The sequence below is a fragment of the Phodopus roborovskii genome, unplaced genomic scaffold (assembly GCF_943737965.1).
Source record: "Phodopus roborovskii unplaced genomic scaffold, PHOROB, whole genome shotgun sequence".
In the NCBI taxonomy this organism is placed as follows: domain Eukaryota; kingdom Metazoa; phylum Chordata; class Mammalia; order Rodentia; family Cricetidae; genus Phodopus; species Phodopus roborovskii.
This window is the reverse complement of record NW_026126541.1, coordinates 5,671,696-5,689,930: the sequence shown is the minus strand read 5'-3', so window position 1 is coordinate 5,689,930 and position 18,235 is coordinate 5,671,696. Positions and strand designations below refer to the sequence as shown.

The following is an 18,235-nucleotide window of genomic DNA, read 5'->3' as shown; positions in this document are numbered from 1 at the left end:
GTCCCCGGTCGGCGCCGTGCTGATGACGCGTCTTCCCGGGCTCCGTGCACCGAGGCCCGGCGCCCGCCGTGAGTCCTGCGCTGAGCCAGGCCCCGGCCCCGGCCCCGGCCGACCGATCCCCAGCGGCCATGTCTTCCGACTTCGAAGGCTACGAGCAGGACTTCGCAGTGCTCACCGCGGAGATCACCAGCAAGATTTCCAGGGTCCCTCGGCTCCCTCCCGGTGAGTACCTGCCCGGCCGGCCGGGGGCGGCCTGGGGCGGCCGGGGCGGCCGGGGCGGGACTGCTGTGGGCGGTGCTGGCGGCCCCCGAAGTCCTGACTTGGAAGTTGTATGCACGGAATCCAATTGGGGGGTGGTGGTGCAGAATTCCTACCCCATGGCTTTTAAAGCTTGGGTAACCTCGGAAGCATTGCTCTGCATTTTTTGGGGGGGGGGGTAAACTAAAGATAAGAGTATTCCGAGAAAATGTAAGAGTGCCAAGACCGGATCCCCAGATGCAGCAGCGTTGTTGTTGTAATAAATAATCCTGTGAACCTTATTTGCGGCACATTTCCGTGACCAGCCAGAATGCCTTCATTCCAGCCCAACTCCTGACGCTTAGAAATTGCCTTGTAGGCATGTTTTCGTAATCTTTCGGTTCTTCTTGGTTTAGAGAGAAACGTACTTCTCTCAGCAAATATCAAGTGACACACGCCTGTGAAGCCTTTTGTGTTAACTGTCGTTAGGGTCCGTGGTTTTCAGACCTCTGCCTTGATTTTGTGTTTTTCATACTTCTTGAGTATTTATAACCCGATTTTTTTTTTTTTATGTAAAACTTGGTAGAGGGTGATTTTGCTCACTTCTAAAATTCCGCATCTCCCAGGTTTTGTTACCCTCCATGCTAGGTTGTGAACAGTGTGAAGGTGGGGGGGCGTGTGTGATTTCCTAGACATTTCTTTTCTAAGGGCTCAGAAGAATGTTCTTGAGAATAAGCAGGTGATTGTGATATGATGTCTTGTGATTTGTAAGATGGTGTTTTAAGATTTATTTTTCTTTAAGTACAGATTTAACTTAAGTAGGAGAAAATTAAGTGTGTTATTATTTTGGCACAGTTTCTTTAGGGAAATTGAATGATTATTGGGCTGCTGAACTTGTCTCTACTTCCGCTCTGGAGCATACTGTCTGGAAACGACCGTTCTCATTGGTCGGCAGAATTGTGGGTAACGCCACTTTCTTACCCAGTCAGCCCAGTCCAAGATGCCAACAGTAGCTTCTCTTGGATCTAAGGTGTTGTTGCTCACCCCTTTCCAGGACTCCCCCGCCCCCAGTCTTTGCGTTATAAATAATTTTCTTTATTTCCTTGTACCCTCCCACCTGTTTTCTGTTATTAGGGAGATTTGCTTGAAGCCAGGACCTCTGAACTTCCGTCCCGAAGGCCCTGTTAGTTCTGAAGGAGGTGGATGATGTCTTAAAGAGGGTAGAGTTGAAGTGAGGGAGCAAGAGGAGAGAGCCAAGGTAGCATATACCACGGAGCTGTGTTACCTTCATGATGCTTCACCACGCCTCTTCTCTTCAATCCCACTTTTCTCCGTTGCCCAAGATCATCTTGATTTTGTTGTCACTGTGGTCTGAGACGTCTGCCCTTGGATTGAGTCCCAGAGCCTCAGAGTACCGGGACTTGTAGCTGCAGCTGGATTTTACTCATTTTGAATTTTAATGTGTTTTTGTTTGTCTTTAGCAGTAGAAATATTTCTTGGGCAAAGAACTTCAGTATTGAAAGACTGTTTTACAAAATAATATCATCCAGGGTACAGAGTTGTGAAGATTCTTTCTAAGAAAACCGATTTTGTTACAATTGATTTTTCTTGCCTTTGTGTTTAAAATCCTTGCCACATAGATGGAAACAGTTGACTTAAGTATCTTGAGAAATAAAGATACTGTTATGCCTCTTCTTACATGTAATGTGAGGCCCAAACATAGCAACCATATTTCATTTGGAAGGATACTGTATTGCTGGCACTGTGGGAACAAATTTGTACTTAAATAATGAAATGACTCTAAAATACAGTGGTTTTCCTCTTAGTAATGACTTGTGTTTGCTCCATTCTTAATCTGCCCCTAATTGGCAGAAATGTATGTTTTCCCATGAGTTTATGAATAACAGGAATTAGCAACAAAAAGCAGTGGGCTAGCTGAGCATACAGCTTTTATTTTGTAATTACTTTTACATTAGTATCATAATTACTGGTAATTATAACATCCCACAGCATCAGAGTTGTATCACTCGGCTGAAGTAGGCCAAAAGATGAGCTTATCAGCTATAAGATGATTAAAAAAATGGAGCAATCTTTAAAGTCAAAGCAGCTCACCTCCAGTGATGATGTACTTAGGCAGGAGCACCCAGAGTCTGTGGGAATGAACTCTCTGTTGTGTGTGTACAATGTATACATATTAAGGTGACTTCCACATAGAAAAGGAGAAAAACATTCTGAAATTTTATTTTAAAAAGAAACTTGATGACTCTGTAACATCTTACCAATAAACTTTGCTCTTTGAAGTGTTTGAATCTTAACTAATTTTAGTATCTGGTTTTTGGATGGGTGAGTCCCTGTGTTTACTGAGTTTAAAGATTGATTTTTAATGATTATTGTTCTCTTCGAAAATAAGGAAAATCACTGAGCTGAGACTGTAAGTCACTTGATTTGGAAATTCCTGATTCTGTGGTGTGGGGAGAGAATTCCTTAGCATAAGAGAACTCCACAGAGCCAGGGCTTCCATTGCAGTGGGGTCCTGGAGTTCACCTCACCAGGAGTTCATCTCAAAATCACGTCCTTAGCTCCTCATTCACGGAGATAGAAGGGCGGTAGCTAGGATGTACCAAGAGTCTATTTTAGCTGGTGCTATCAGACCTGTTTAGCCTCCCACGTCTGCCTAAACTTACTACACACGTGGTTGTGAACAGACTTCTTGGCCTCCGTAAGCTTCCCTCTCCCATCTGTAGAATAGGAAGGACAGGGTGATCATTTTAATCTTACAATGCTATGAGAAGCAAATAAGGCATGCAACACAAACGAGAAAGCATAGTAAACCAGCCATGGGGGATGTCACTTAATCTACTGTGCTTCAGTCAGCAGTGGGCAGGGCTGGCCAGACTCCAGCTCTTCAGACTTTGTCCTCTTAACTGTACTTTACCGGGTACCTTGCACTTAAATCCTCGCGCCTTTTCTGTGCCTAAGCTAGAGTGACGTTAAGGTCTCTTGATGAAAAGTAGGTGCTCAGGGAAGTGGAAATGGTTCCGATTCAGGGTGTCAAGAAGGGAGTGAAGGCAGGGAGTAGCAGTGGTGAGTAGACGTGTTTTAGAAGATGCTGGAATCACCCTGGAAGTGTAGGTGACCATCGAAGCTGGCAGATGAGTGTATTGGGAAAACAGCCATCAGTTATCACCTCTGACCCACTTACTTATAAACAAATGTTTATGGAATTTTAGTCCTTTTTGGATAGTAGACACATCGAAATTTGTGGCATGTGCACATATATACACGTTTCATGTTTACATTTACACACATTGTCTACACTCAAAATCCAGAGGAACCTTGCACCCTTAGACAGTTTAGTCAATTCACGTCATAGCTTCATTTTGTGTTTGTGGTACTGGGGGTTGGATCCAAGGCCTTGTTAAACACGCACTCAGCCGGCTATACTGCTGACCCTAAACCTTTTCTTTCACAACAGTAGAAGTTATATAAAAACCCAGAAAAATAACTCCATTTACCCATGTGAGCGGCCCTCCGTTAACACCACACACTGGTGTGTTTGCCACAAGTCCTGCATCCATATTATTTGGTGTTGACTAAAGTCCGTACTTTACTCACATCATCTGAGTTAAAAGTAGAAAGAATTCTTTTCCCCTTTAAACCAAATGGCCTTTTACTGACCAGGATCCAGACATAGATCCTACAATGGGTTCAGTGGGTCCTTTAGACCCCTGCGGGCTGTAAGTTCAGAGCGCCTTGCTTGTTTGTTGTTTGTTTATTTGTTTTACATTCTTTTTAAATTTAAATTAGAAACAGTCTTATTTTACTTATCAGCCCCAGTTCCCCCTCCCTCCTACCCTCTCATGCCCCCCACCAATCCCCCATTCTGCTCCCCCATCCACACCCCAGGGAGAGTGAGGCCTTCCTTGGGGGTCATCAAAGTCTGTCACATCATTATCATTTGGGGCTGAGTATCTAGGCTGAAAGTATTCCTCCATGGGGGAATGGGCTCCCAAAGCCATTCATGCACTAGGGATAAATACTGGTTCCACTGCCAGAGGCCCCATAGACTGCCCAGTCCTCCTAACTGACACCCACATTCAGGGGGCCTGGTTCAATCCTATGCTGGATTCCCCTTGTTCAGGTCAGCTGTTTCTGTGGGTTTCCCCAGCCTGGTCTTGACCCCTTTGCTCATCACTCCTCCTTCTCTGTAACTGGATTCCAGGAGTTCAGCTCAGTGTTTAGCTGTGGGTGTCTGCTTCTGCTTCCATCAGCTACTGTGTGATGGCTCTAGGATGACAAATAAGGTAGTCATCAATCTCATTATCGGGGAAGGGCATTAAAGGTAGCCTCACCACTATTGCTTAGGTTGTTAGTTGGGGTCATCCTTGTAGAACTCTGAACATTTCCCTAGTGCCAGATTTCTCTTTAAAAACTTATAATGGCTCCCTCTATTAAGGTATCTCTCTTCTTGCTCTCCTCTGTTCTTCCCCTGACTCAATCTTCCCCCTCCTCTTTTATCCTCCCCCAACCCCCGTGCTCCCAATTTTTCAGGAGTTCTTGTCCCTTTCCCCTTCTCCAGGGGACCATGTGTGTCTCTCTTAGGGTCCTCCTTGTTTCCTAGCTTCTCTGGAGATGTGGATCATAGCTGGTAATCCTTTGTGCTATGTCTAATATCCATTTTTGAGTGAGTACATACCATGTTTGTCTCTCTGTGACTGGATGGCCTCACTCAGGATAGTGTCTTTTAGTTCCATCCATTTGCCTGTGATTCAAGATTTCATTGGTTTGTTTGTTTGTTTTGTTTTCCTGCTGAGTATTACTCCATTATGTAAATGTACCACATTTTCTGTATCCATTCTTTGGATGAGGGGCATCTAGGCTGCTTCCAGGTTCTGGCTATTACAAATAATGCTGCTATGAACAGAGTCGAACAGATGTCCTTGTTGTATCAGTGTGCACCCTTTGGGTATGTGCCTAAGAGTGGAATTACTGGATTCTGAGGTAGACTGATTCCCATTTTCCTGAGGAACCACCATACTGATTTCCAAAGTGGCTGTACAAGTTTGCACTCCCACCAGCAGTGGAGGAGTGTTCCCCTTTCTCCACATCCTCTCCAGCATAAACTGATGTTTTTGATTTTAGCTATTCTGACAGGAGTAAGATGGTATCTCAGAGTTGTTTTGATATGCATTTACTGATGGCTAAGGATGTTGATTGATTTCTTAAGTGCCTTTTAGCCATTTTAGATTCCTCTGTTGAGAATTCTCTATCTAGTTCTGTACCCCACTTTCTAATTGGATTATTTGGTGTTTTGGTGACTAGCTTCTTGATTTCTTTGTATATTTTGGAGATCAGCCCTCTGTCAGATGTGGGGTTGGTGAAGATCTTTTCCCATTCTGTGGGCTGCCGTTTTGTCTTGTTGACCGTGTCCTTTGCCTTACAGAAGCTTCTCAGTTTCAGGAGGTCCCATTTATTAATTGTTGATCTCAGTGTCTGTGCTTCTGGTGTTATGTTCAGGAAGTTTTCTCCTGTATTTCTCCTGTAACACTTCATTCAAGGGTAGCTCCCATTTTCCCTTCAATGCAATCCCATTCAAAATCCTAACACAATTCTTCTCAAACCTTGAAAGAACAATATTTAACTTTATATGGAAAAACAAAAAATTCAGGATAGCCAAAACAACCCTGTACATTAAAGGATCTTCCAGAGGTATCACCATCCCTAACTTCAAGCTCTACTATAGAGCTATAATAATGAAAACAGCTTGGTATTGGCACAAAAAAAAAAAAAAAAAAAAAAAAAGACAGGTAGACCAATGCAATTGAATGGAAACCCTTTGATTTTAACCCACACACCTACAAACACCTGATTTTTGACAAAGCAGCTAAAGTTATACAATGAAAAGAGGAAAGCATCTTCAATAAATGGTGCTGGCATAACTGGACACTAGCGTGTAGAAGGCTGCAGATAGATCCATATCTATTGCCATGCATAGAACTTATATGTGTGAGTTTTAAATAGTCACAAATCAGTGATTCCGATTTATTACAACAGTGACTTAGCAGGTTTCTCAGATCACCATTCTATCTGCTGCTGTTTACATTATCTTTACCAGTGAACAAAGTTCCTTTTAGTCTCACGTATAAATATATGACCTCTTAACAATTCGGCCCTTCCTTGGATTATGTATTTCCACATAGTGCACAGTCAATGTTCAGTGTGTCCTGTAACCTACCAAAGAATGATTTTTAAAAAAATGATTTATTCATTTATGTACTCTTTGTCTTTATATTTCCATACTAGAAGAAGGCATCATATCTCATGAGACTACAGTTGCAGATGGTTGTGAGCCACCATGTGGGTGCTGTCAATTGAATGGAGGGCCTCTGGAAGAGCAGCCTGTGCTCTTAACTTCCGAACCATGTCTCCAACCCCCAAAGAATGATCTGCTTGCTTTAATTTTCTAATCTGTTGGTTCAGAAAGGACAAGGTTATATTAAAATAAAAGGCTTTGGTGCGTGGTTCTCAACCTTTGGGTCTTGACCCTTTGGGGGGGTCAAATGACCCTTTCAGAGGGGCTGTCTTAAGACAACCGGAAAACATTGTTATTTACATTGTGACTCATAATAGTAACAAAATTACAGTTATGAAATAGTAATGAAAATAATTTAAATGGTTGGGGGTCACCACAACATGAGGAGCTGTATTAAAGGGTTGCAGCATTGGGAAGGTTGGGAACCAGTGCATATTCAATATATGTTGTATAATTCTCATTTCTTTGATATTCTTGCTTGTTTTAGATGAGAAGAAGCAAATGGTTGCCAACGTGGAGAAACAGCTTGAAGAGGCCAGAGAATTGGTGCGTAGCCTTAAGGATTTATTGAACACAGCCCCTTGAGCCAAACCCCAGAGCCTGCCGTGTTTGTGGACACGCGTGGAACGGTGCTGTGTATGCTGTGGACACACGTGGACAGTATGCACTTGGTCTCTTTAACAGCTCCTCCCTTTTCATGTTAAAGGGGGTTTAATAGCTTCTAGAGATTTTATTCTTTTTACTAAAGGTGGCTCAATAAATGCCAGACTAATTTACATTTCGTTTGAATACTCCTCCTAAGAACCAGTCTCTTAGTACATGATCTTAGTAGCTAATGTTTGGTAAAGCCATACTACACCCTAGGGTAAGTTTGTGTTACCATCTGTAACTTTCTATCCCCGTTAGATAACTTGTCTTTCAAAACTGACAGAGGTCTGAGATTTCCACCAACTTGGAAGCTGACGAAATTTGCCAGTGTCTGTGGATTCCCACAGAAGATGTGAGATTTCTTGTGTATGTGTGTGTGTTTGCACATGTGGGGGAGGGGTACTTGTGAACATATGTATGTGTGCACATAAGTACATATGGGTGTGGAGGCCAGAAGTGGACATCAGGTGTCTTCTTCAGTTTCTCCCTGCCTTCTTTTTTGAGACAGAGTTTCTCCCTGGACCCCAGGCTCATCTGACTCAGCTAGAATGGCTGTCAGTCAAGCTCCAGAGGCCCTGCATCTACTTTCCAGTGACGGATATTGCAGGCATGTATTTTGCCTCAGCCTTCTTTTATGTGGGTGCTGTGACCCGAACTCAGGCCCTCATGCTTGTGGGGCAAGCATTTTGCTGACTGAGCTGTTTGCCCCAGCTCCCGAGACATGAGACTCCTGAGTCAGAAGCTGAGGCCTCCTGATACAATAGAAGTAACTGCCAGGACATCAGCTTCGTCGTATTGGTTCCCTGACCCCAGTTTCCACAGGGAGACCCGAACACAAAGTGTGGGCAGTAAGACGCACACAGCAGCCTAGAAACAAGCCTGGTCTTTGTCCCAGAGAGACATATTATCCCATTCTTCAGTTGCTCTGTGTTGGGGACCATCACCATCCTCACTACCTCAGGCCTCTGAGATAGAAAATCACTGCCTCTTAAGAAGTGAGCAGATTGTTCAGCAGAACATTCCTAGATACAGACTTTTGGTTTTACAACCAGTTAAAGAATAACTCAGGATAGTCTTCCTGTTGTAGCTTTACAACCAGTTAAAGAATAGCTCAGGATATTCCTCCTGCTAGTTTTACAGCCAGTTAAAGATTAGTCCAGGGCATTCCTTCTACTGACCCTTTCCCCCTGCCCACTTGCAAACTCTGCTCCCATCCTGCCTATGGCCCTGTGTAAGCCTCCCCTGAGGAAATAAAGTCTAACAGCTTGATCAGAATCCTGTCTTGCTGCGGCCCTTCTTTGTATCCCTGGTCCTTCATTCTCTCCTAGGTGCTTCCCGCTTCCTTGTTGACTGCCCGTGGGTCGGGGCAGCTCTGTGTGGATAGACTTTGAGACAGAGTTGTTAGAACATCACATTCATGCTCAGAGAACTCTGTAGGAGCATCAGATAATCCCAGTAGAGTGGTGCCTAGATCACTGCTACCACCATTACAGACGAGGGCAGAGGAGGCTTAGGAAGGCTGGAAATACACCTGAGGTCCCACACCCTCCTGTGGGCTCTGTTGGCTTTGTGCCTGGGTGACTACAACTAGAGCCCTGGCTCATACTCTGCTTTTTCATGACAATAAATCCAAGGGACAAAAGAGATGTTATGAGTAATTTTCCCACCAGCCTGGTCCCACAGCCATGCCAGCCCCAAATAACACACAGAGATGCTATATTAAATGTAAAGCTGTTGGCCTGTTAACTAACGTTTCTTATCGGCTAGCTCTGTCTTAAATATTAACCTATTTCTATCAATCTAAGTATTTCCATGTGGTCTCATCTTAGCGGAGAGAGGGTCTGGAGTTTTGCTCTCTCAAGTCCCTGTATGTTGAAGCTCCTCCTCCTTCTCCCGAATCCTCCTTTTCTCCTAGTCCCACCTATCTTGCTTTTTTGTTGGACAGCAGTGCTTTATTCATTAACGAATATGAGAAACATATATACTGAATGATATCTCCCATCATCTCTTTTCTGTCTAAAATAAAAAGAAGGGTTTTAACCTTAACATAGCAAAATATATAACAAAACAGTTATCAGATAAGAACCACAGTTAACAATATTTAGTTCATTAACATTTAGCAAGATTTAAAGAAAATATTCTATCATCTATCCTATCTTTGTGAGTCTAAAGTCCTATATGTAAATTATCTTTAATTCTAACTAAGGAAAACTATAACCATAACTATCTGTCTTCAACTTCATCAAAGAAGTATAATATATAAACTATAGAATTGACAGAGACAACTCGCCTGGTCAGTCACCCAAAGTTCTTCTGTAATGTTCCATCTTTGGCCCATATGGCACAATGTGTCTGGCAGACTCCTCAGCAAAGGAAGAAATTTCAAACTGTCTGCCTGTATTGGCAGTTTGTCAGTCATTTTTGTCTGTGTCCTGCAGACTGTCTGGCAGACTCTTCCATGAAGCAGAAACTCTGTAGCAGTGTCCATCTTGTATCGGCAGGCACTTTTCTGTGGGTTCTGCATGTCCAGTTTATACAGCATAAAGTCAAGTAGTTCAGACAACAGCAATATCTCATCAAATGGCTAGTCTTTCCATGTTAGAAGTCAACTCCATAACGAGTTTCTTCGATGGCCATCTTCCTTTCTGACACAGGTGGTGTAGCCAGGAGCAGTTGTGCCTTGCTGTTAAGAAAAACCCTAAACCATTTTAAATGCCACATTCTGTAGGTCTTTGAAAGGTTTGAAGAATTTCTATCTATCTCAAATACATCTCTTTATATCTAGAAAACCTAACTCAACCTTACTTTAAGTTTTGACTATTATAGGTAACTATCTATAATTTGTACTTAACTATACATTACATTTTTAAATGAGCTATATAAACATAATACCTAAAGAAGAGGAGAAATATACATATCACAAAATTGACCTTAAATTTGTGTCAATAAATGAAAATCCATTCCAAAACAAAGTATTTATATCTATACCATAATCCCATTTTTACCTTTAAAGATATTGGTTGTGGTCATTAACCATTTATAACCAACCCCACTTAAATGAAAACAAACATTTATAAACAATAGTTGGGAATTTAGGGGTCATTCTTTCCAAACTGCTTCCTGCTGGTAGGGGGTGCTGTCATGGGGAATCCTAAGATGATGCAGAAATCCTGGCTGTAGTGGTCTGCAAGGCTGCCTTGTCCCAGCTGTTTTGAATGTTGGATCACCTAGAACATTGTTTCAGGGGGTCTTGCTTGATCAAACCATGTTAGTCTGGAAGGAATACACAACTTCTCATTTTATGTGGAAACAAAAATAAAAATCATTTTCCCCAGTAACCTGTCCTTGGACTTAAATTTGGAAGTCAAAGAATTTTTAAAATATATACATTGGATTAATTTAGCAGCATTGATAATCAAGTGTATTGTAGCAATTGTTCCTTCCTTAGCAATTGAGGAATTTAAAGACAACCCCATAGCATACAGTATCCAGACTCTGTGCTTTTCATCTCCACGTGGAGTCTCTGGGAAGGCAGAGACTTCTCTAGAGTCTTGCTTCGATGGATGGTACTTGTTAGTGGAACCGTGTACCAGAGGCAGCAGATTTGGGGTCTTCAAGGGGGGGAGTTGTTCCTCGTTGCACAGCATGCCTTTCCTGGGGTCTAAGATGGACCTGACTGGGATCTACAGGCTGCTGCTCTGTTTGCAGTGGTCAGAGTGTCCAGCTGTCTCCAAACCCTATGACCTGTAGTTGCTTGTGGCTGCTGCCACTGTCTCCATCCCCCTTCCAAATCTCCTAATGCCTGGCTCTCTTCTTCATCCTCCCTTTTATAGTAACTGTCTTTCACACGTCTTGCCTCTCATGTGAAGACCCCGACTTTAGATGAGAGCAGCCAGCCAATCAGTGCACTTCTGCCTGGTGGGTGACTATAAACGTTAAGTTCCCACTTAACGTTAAGTTTCCTCTTAAGAACACTGCTTTTATTTCTTTACCTTCGGGAGGCATTTTGTTTACCTGATAATAAGAGAAAGCTTGTCTCTTTAGGATTGAGATTCTACCATAACCAAGCCCTCATGGAACTTGCAATACTTTATTATTAATAATGTAAGGATTTGAACCTAAAATAAGCATTTCTGTTTGGTTAAAATGTTCAGAAAGCTGAACTATTTAGTTTTAATGGTATCTTAAATTACATACTGTTCTTTTGATTCAGAAACTGACAGGAAAGCTTGATTTTGATTTGGTTGCAAGGACGGTTATATTTCTGCCAATCATGTAGTTTCTAATAATCTATGGGCACTGCACTTTTTGAACTTACGGTGTCTTGTACTCCTCAGTAGCTGCCCAAGTGCTGTGAGGACAGAGTGAGTGTATGCGGCCCTTGTTCCTGATTCTAATAGGACATAGTTCACCTTACAGGGACTAAATACCAACCCTTCCGCCTTATTCAGGGTAGTGCTGGGAGCCCTAGCTAGAGTGATAGATGAGAGAGACGTGAAGAGAGTATAACGGGAAAGGAGACGCCGGGATGTCACTCCCTCCTTCTCTGTGTAGCTTTGCTTCCTGCCCTGGAACTCTCTCTGTAGACCAAGCTGTCCTCCAACTCCCAGAGATCCTCCTGCTTCTGCCTCCCAAGTGCTGGGATCAAAGGCCTGCACACCATGCATGGCCTAGTAGTGATCACTCTTTCAGGATGGCCCTATTTTTAGAGATCCTTAAGCTTCTATTAGATGGTGTCTAGATCCAGTGTGCATTTGCAACCAAGCAGAAGGAGGCAAAATCAGTAAATAATGAATGGACTTACCAAGAAAGACATCACTTAAAAAAAAAAAAAAAAAATCCCCATTTACAATTCCTGAAAAAAAGAGAAGAAATTGGAACAAACCTATCAAGGAAATGAGACCTCTGTCCTGTAAACTTTACAGCACTGAAGATGTTGAAAAAGAGCAGGAAGATGGCAGGCCCTTCCATGCTTATGGTTTGCAAATTAATATTATGAAAATGGCTATCTTACTGTAAATTATCTGCATGTTTAATATATTCTCCGTCAAAACCCCAGTGTCATTCTTCATAAAGCTGGAAAAAGCAACCCAAAATTTATATGGGGCCATAAAGGGCCCCATGTAGCCAAAGTGTTCTTAATCAGAAACAGTAATGGTAGAAGCTCCGTGTCACCCAATCTCAAACTACACTACAGAGCCATAGTGACGGAGGCAGTATGGGTACCGGCACAAAAACAGCCATGCAGACCACTGGAATGAAACCAGGTACCCAGAAATGAACTCACACAGCTCTAGACACCTGTATTTTTTCCCGTAGGTGTCAAAAGCATACATGGCAGAATAGGCAGCCTTTCCAACAAACCGTGCTGTGGAAACTGCCTTTCACATGTAGAAAAGTGAAACTAGAGCCATACCTCTCACCCTGCACAGATACCAGGTGAGACTGAGCCACGGGCCTTCACGTGAAGCTTGAAATTGCTATGGCCAGCATATTTATTTTCATTTATGTGTACACACACGTGTGTGTGGGTGCTCCTAGAGGCCAGAAGATGGTGTCAGATCCCCTGGAGATACAGTTACAAGAGGCTGTACGTCACCTGCCCGAGATTCTAGCAATCAAATTCAGGTCCTCTGCAAGGCAGCCAAGTAGCCTCTACCCTGAGCCATCCCTCCAGCTCCGAAAAACTTTAACAGGCAGAAGCAAGACCTTTCCTAAAAGGAATACATATAACTGCGAAGACTGGCAGAGAAGATTACATGAAATTGGAAAGCTTCACACGACAAAGGAAATAATTACCAAAGTGAAGAGACTATGGGATGGGAGAAAAATCTTTGCCAGCTATATGGTAGGAAATATAAAGAACTGCAAAAACTAGACACAAGAAAAATCAATTGTCAAAGAAACAGGCTAGTTTAAAAAAATGTTTTACATTTTTACCCATCAGAGAAATGCAAACTAAAACCACTGGAGGATTTACTTGTCTGGTCAGAGTGGTTATCATCAAAAGACAGCAGAGCCAGGGGGTGGCAAATGCTGTAATCTCAAGAAGAGGCGGCAGGAGAAGTTTAGAGGTCATGTTCTCCTCAGGTACACAGTAAGTTCAAGGCCAGCCTGTATTAGACACTGTCTCAACAAAATTAAAAAAATAAAACAAACCCAAAAAGTTAACTAATACGGCAAGGGTGTCGGAGAAAGGAACCTTGTTCACTGTAGATGAGAATGAGGACTGATAAAAGCAGTATGGAAATCAATATGGAGGGTTCTTAAAACGCTTTAAGTAGGCATGCCGAGTGATACAGGGATGCCACTGTTGAATATGTCCCACCACAGAGATATTTACATGTCCATGTGTCTGCAGTAGTTGAGACATGCATGTCCATGTGTCCGCAGTAGTTGAGAATGCATGTCCATGTGTCTGCAGTAGTTGAGACATGCATGTCCATGTGTCCGCAGTAGTTGAGACATGCATGTCCATGTGTCCGCAGTAGTTGAGACATGCATGTCCATGTGTCCGCAGTAGTTGAGACATGCATGTCCATGTGTCCGCAGTAGTTGAGACATGCATGTCCATGTGTCCGAAGTAGTTGAGACATGCATGTCCATGTGTCCGCAGTAGTTGAGACATGCATGTCCATGTGTCCGCAGTAGTTGAGACATGCATGTCCATGTGTCTGCAGTAGTTGAGACATGCATGTCCATGTGTCCGCAGTAGTTGAGACATGCATGTCCATGTGTCCGCAGTAGTTGAGACATGCATGTCCATGTGTCTGCAGTAGTTGAGACATGCATGCAGCCTCAGTGTCCTCCAACAGGGTGAAAGGGTAAAGAAACAAGGGACATACCTAACAGAATTACACTCTGCTGTAAAGAAAGTGGAATCATGACATTTGCAGGACAATGGATCAAACTGGAAGCCGTTATGTTAAGTGGAACAATCTAGATTCTGAAAAACAAGGATTTCTTGTATTTACTACGCAGATTAGATCTGAGAGAGCAGGTGTAGGGAAGGGTGTCCGATAAACTGGGAAGGTGACAGTGAGCAGTGGAGAGTTCTGACAGGAAGGAGAGAGGGACGAAAGAGTGCGATTGGGTGTATGTGACACGCGAGAGGAAGACAGAATGACGGGGGAGGGAGATGGGGTAGGGGCAGGTAACAAAGTGTGCGTGAAAATGCCGTAGCAAACCCACCACTTTGTACGTTAACTTCAAATACTGACACAACGGTAGTAAACAGCGATGCTGTCAGAGACTGAGATGCCTTGATAAGTGATGATTTCATCCATTCCACACAAGCGAGGACCCCACGTTTGGAAACCTAGCAGTCACATAAAGAACTGGGCAAGGCTGTGCCGGTCTCTGAACCTGGCATTGGGAGGTGGGCAGCTATCCCAGCCAATTGATGCACAGTGGGCTCAATGAGAGGCTGTCTACTTCTTAGGAAGTTTAGTAAAACTTCTAAAAGCATAATGTTAAAATGCTTAATAATGACAGGGGGAAAGACAGTTAAGCAAGTCCTGCTTCTGGTTGTAATCGATAGAATGGAAAGCAGAGTCTTGAAGTGGTCTCGCCCACATCCGTAGCATTTTCCTAACATGGCAGTGATGGGTAGATAGGCACACTACACACGTCTCTGCTTGGGAAGGGCCGTTCACACTACCCCCGTCTCTGCTTGGGAAGGGGCGTTCACACTACCCCCGTCTCTGCTTGGGAAGGGGTGTTCACACTACCCCCGTCTCTGCTTGGGAAGGGGTGTTCACACTACCCCCGTCTCTGCTTGGGAAGGGGCGTTCAGCCTTCATATTTGTGATGAGCTGTATCAATTACTTACATGATCACTCTTTGAAAAGGGCTAATTAAAAATATCTTATTTTCTTATGAAAGTACACATCTTAATTACAATTGTTTATTTGGTCTGTCTGTAATTCTATTCAGTCTCTACCAGTGGTCAGTAGGTGCTCAGCTTGGTCATGAACCTGTAAGGATGCTCTCGGAAGCAAATTCATTGCTGTGTTTTCCTGAGGACGTTATTGACTTAGTCTGGGCCAATTTTCTGTTCTTCCTGGTTTTTCCTCTTTTAGGGGCATGTAGAGTGCTGGCTCTGTTTCTTTGTAACTATTGCTACAGTTATTGTCATTCTAGCGATACAGTAGATACAGTACTTTACACACATTGTAGCGATTACTCAGTTAATTTTCATGGCTGTCCTAGGAAAGAGATTACTCTTTAAGAGGTGGGAACAATGAGGTGGGTGGAGGGTCACTGAGACCTCTGTTCAAGCCCGCATGGCTGGTGAGTAGTGGTGCCTGCAGTGTGAACACAGGCTCTCACTACAAAGCCTGGGCTCTGAGCTGGTGTCGCATGTCTGTCCTGGCACCCCTTAACTCATGTGCTGTATCCAAGTGTTACAGGATGACAGATAGCTAAGCATGGCTGCTGTGGCTTCAGTGAGCAGGCTCACCAACATTGCCATGTCCATTTCCTCCTTACCAGGGTGGTTTAAATGTGTAGGAGTTAAGCCGTCAGCCGAGGTCCATGTTGGCTGCATGTGAGCTTTCCTAATTAGGAAAGACTTTCTCAAAGAAATTTGCTTGTGTGTCTAAGCCGGGCTGCCGTTTCACTGATGAGCCATAGGAAACGATCGCCCATCCCACAGAGTCACAGTCTGAAGATCAGATCAGGGTGCACTGAACAATTGGCTGATCCAAGGACACTGAGAACCAATTAAGGAGAATGTTTTGATTAACGCATATGTTTTTCAAAACAAATTCTAAACAAAGCAGGCAGCTTATCGCCCCTGTCATTCCCTAGCTGCTTACTGACCCGGTCAGGAAGTAAGCGCCAAAGCATCTCCAATGTTACTTGATCGTGAGCAGCCAGCGCTGTAGCTCTGCTTCCTCAGCCTCAAATCCAGGACTTAGAATCCAGTCCTTTTAGCGCTAACATGTGGGTGAATAAAGAATATGCACGTGGTTCACATTTCTCTCTCCCCACTTCAGCTTGAACAGATGGATTTGGAAGTCCGAGAAATTCCACCTCAGAGTCGAGGGATGTACAGCAACAGAATGCGAAGCTACAAGCAAGAAATGGGCAAGCTGGAAGCAGAGTTTGTGAGTTCACTTCTGCCTCTGTCGTCCTCAGTGTTAAGTTGGATTTTCGCTTCATTTCTTTGCTGTTTCCTCCCTGTTCCTTAGTCAGCATTAAATGCAATCTCAGGGCTCCTGCAGGAGATGAACAAGGGATTTGTTTAGGACTTGGAGATCACAGGGATTAGTGCTGGCAGATGACGTGGCTCTCAGCTAGGTCCAAGATGCCCAGTCCTTGAGTCTGCATAGCACTTACTGGTATTTAGCACTGGTTAGAATGTCAAAACCCAGGGTTTCGGGCCTTTACAGCACATCGGGCTGAGTCTATGGCTCAGCAGGTGAGCTGCCACACAAGCCTGAGGGTCCCAGTTTGGAAACCCAGCAGTCACGTAAGCAACTGGACATGGTGGTCCCTGTCAGCCTTCTGCATATGCTACAAGCAGCAGGACCCCGAGGACGTTAGGCAAAGCGCAGCAAGTCACTCCCAGAAGGTAGATGAGATACATGGCTAGAGTGGCCAGACCCAGAAACAGGAAGTAAAATGGCACTTGCTGGGGTGGGGCAGGGGGGCCTCCAGCTGTTAGATGTGTGGACTCTCCATTCTACAAGAAGCAGAGTTTATAGCTCAGTACTGGGAGTTTGTCTAGCACCAGTAGGCTAGGCACCTAAAACGACCTAAAGTAGTAAATTTTAGGTCATTGGGATTTCACCACTATTTTAGGATTCAGATTAGAACATTGATAAAATACTGCGAATGATGAAAGAGATAAAGTAGTGGATGCAGTGGTAACAATTGTTCTTGTGCACGTGGGCATAGCACACTAGGGTTTCAATAAACAAATTCAATTCCATCTTCTTCACATTTAAAGTGAAAGAACATGCATATGAAGAAAGAATTGTCCCTGCCTCGTGAGTGGCACAGTTATGTTTTGTTACACGACTCTGCTGTATTTGTGAGTCCACATTTATAGGGGAAGTCAAATTTATAAGGATTTTCTGTGTCTGGCTCTCCCTTAGTTATTTGGAAAGCAAACTTCCAGACTACACGATTCCTTTCTGCGTGCAGTGGCGTTAAGGGAAATGCTTGTGAGGCTTGGAAGCGTTGTGAGTTTACGTCTCAGTGGGAAACACCCTGAGGAGTAAGATGGCTGCATGAGCACTGTGCCAGTCAGCCATGGCGAAACGTGCTGAGGGAGCTGGCAGCTAAGGAGGAAAGGCAGATTTGGCTCAGAGTCAGAAGCGAGTCTGTGGCTGTTAGAATGTCGTGCTCAAGCCAAGCAGTGCTCTTTGTGGTGGCCAGGATCCAAACGGAGAAAGAAGCGGCCACTGGCCCTTTCCTGTGCAGGGTATCCCGCACTGACTGACTCCCTTTCACAGGTCCCGTTTCCGAAAGACTCACCTTCCTGTAGGACCCCTGGCAGGCCGGCCACTAAGCCTTAACATGGGCTTTGGGAGGGACATTTAAGTTCCAAACCATAAGTCACTCTGATGGAAATGCCACTGTGTTCTTACTTTTAATAAAGGCACAAGTTGGGCAGTGGTGGTGGTGGAGGCGGTGGCGGTGGTGTGGGTGTCTACGATGGTGCTGGCGTGGGTGTCTACAATGGCGGTGGCGTGGGTGTCTAGATGGTTCTGAAAGTCAGTGTTTAGCTCCCGGGCCCCAATGGGTCACGTCTTCTCCAGCTGCTCTATGGGAGGTTGACTTCTGTTGTAGAAGAAATTTGAGGTAGGAAGAAAATTACACTGACTTAATAATTTGTACCTTATATAGTGAAATAAAAAACAGAATTTGTCAACTCAAATTTATACTTAGAAAAGCCTAAGCTACTGTCCAGTGATAAGTGATGATACCCGTAAAGATTATTTTTAATTTGCTCATCTCATTTTTATGGAATACTTTTGCAGATACTTTTTTCCTTTAGAGTGCCACCCAAGCAACCCAGCAGCAAAT

General features: G+C 43.8%; 1 protein-coding gene across 4 annotated transcripts in view; it reads left to right on the top strand.

Moving 5' to 3' along the window:
* The first annotated feature begins 72 nt into the window (after window positions 1-72).
* Window positions 73-18,235, top strand: part of Vti1a (vesicle transport through interaction with t-SNAREs 1A) — a 295,186-nt gene continuing 277,023 nt past the window's right edge. For all 4 annotated transcript variants that reach the window (XM_051199648.1, XM_051199647.1, XM_051199651.1 and 1 more), the window contains exons 1-3: window positions 73-222; window positions 7,038-7,096; window positions 16,198-16,308. In XM_051199648.1, coding sequence (XP_051055605.1) covers window positions 129-222; window positions 7,038-7,096; window positions 16,198-16,308 — 264 coding nt within the window. In that variant the 5' untranslated portion in view covers window positions 73-128. The remainder of the gene's footprint in view (window positions 223-7,037; window positions 7,097-16,197; window positions 16,309-18,235) is intronic.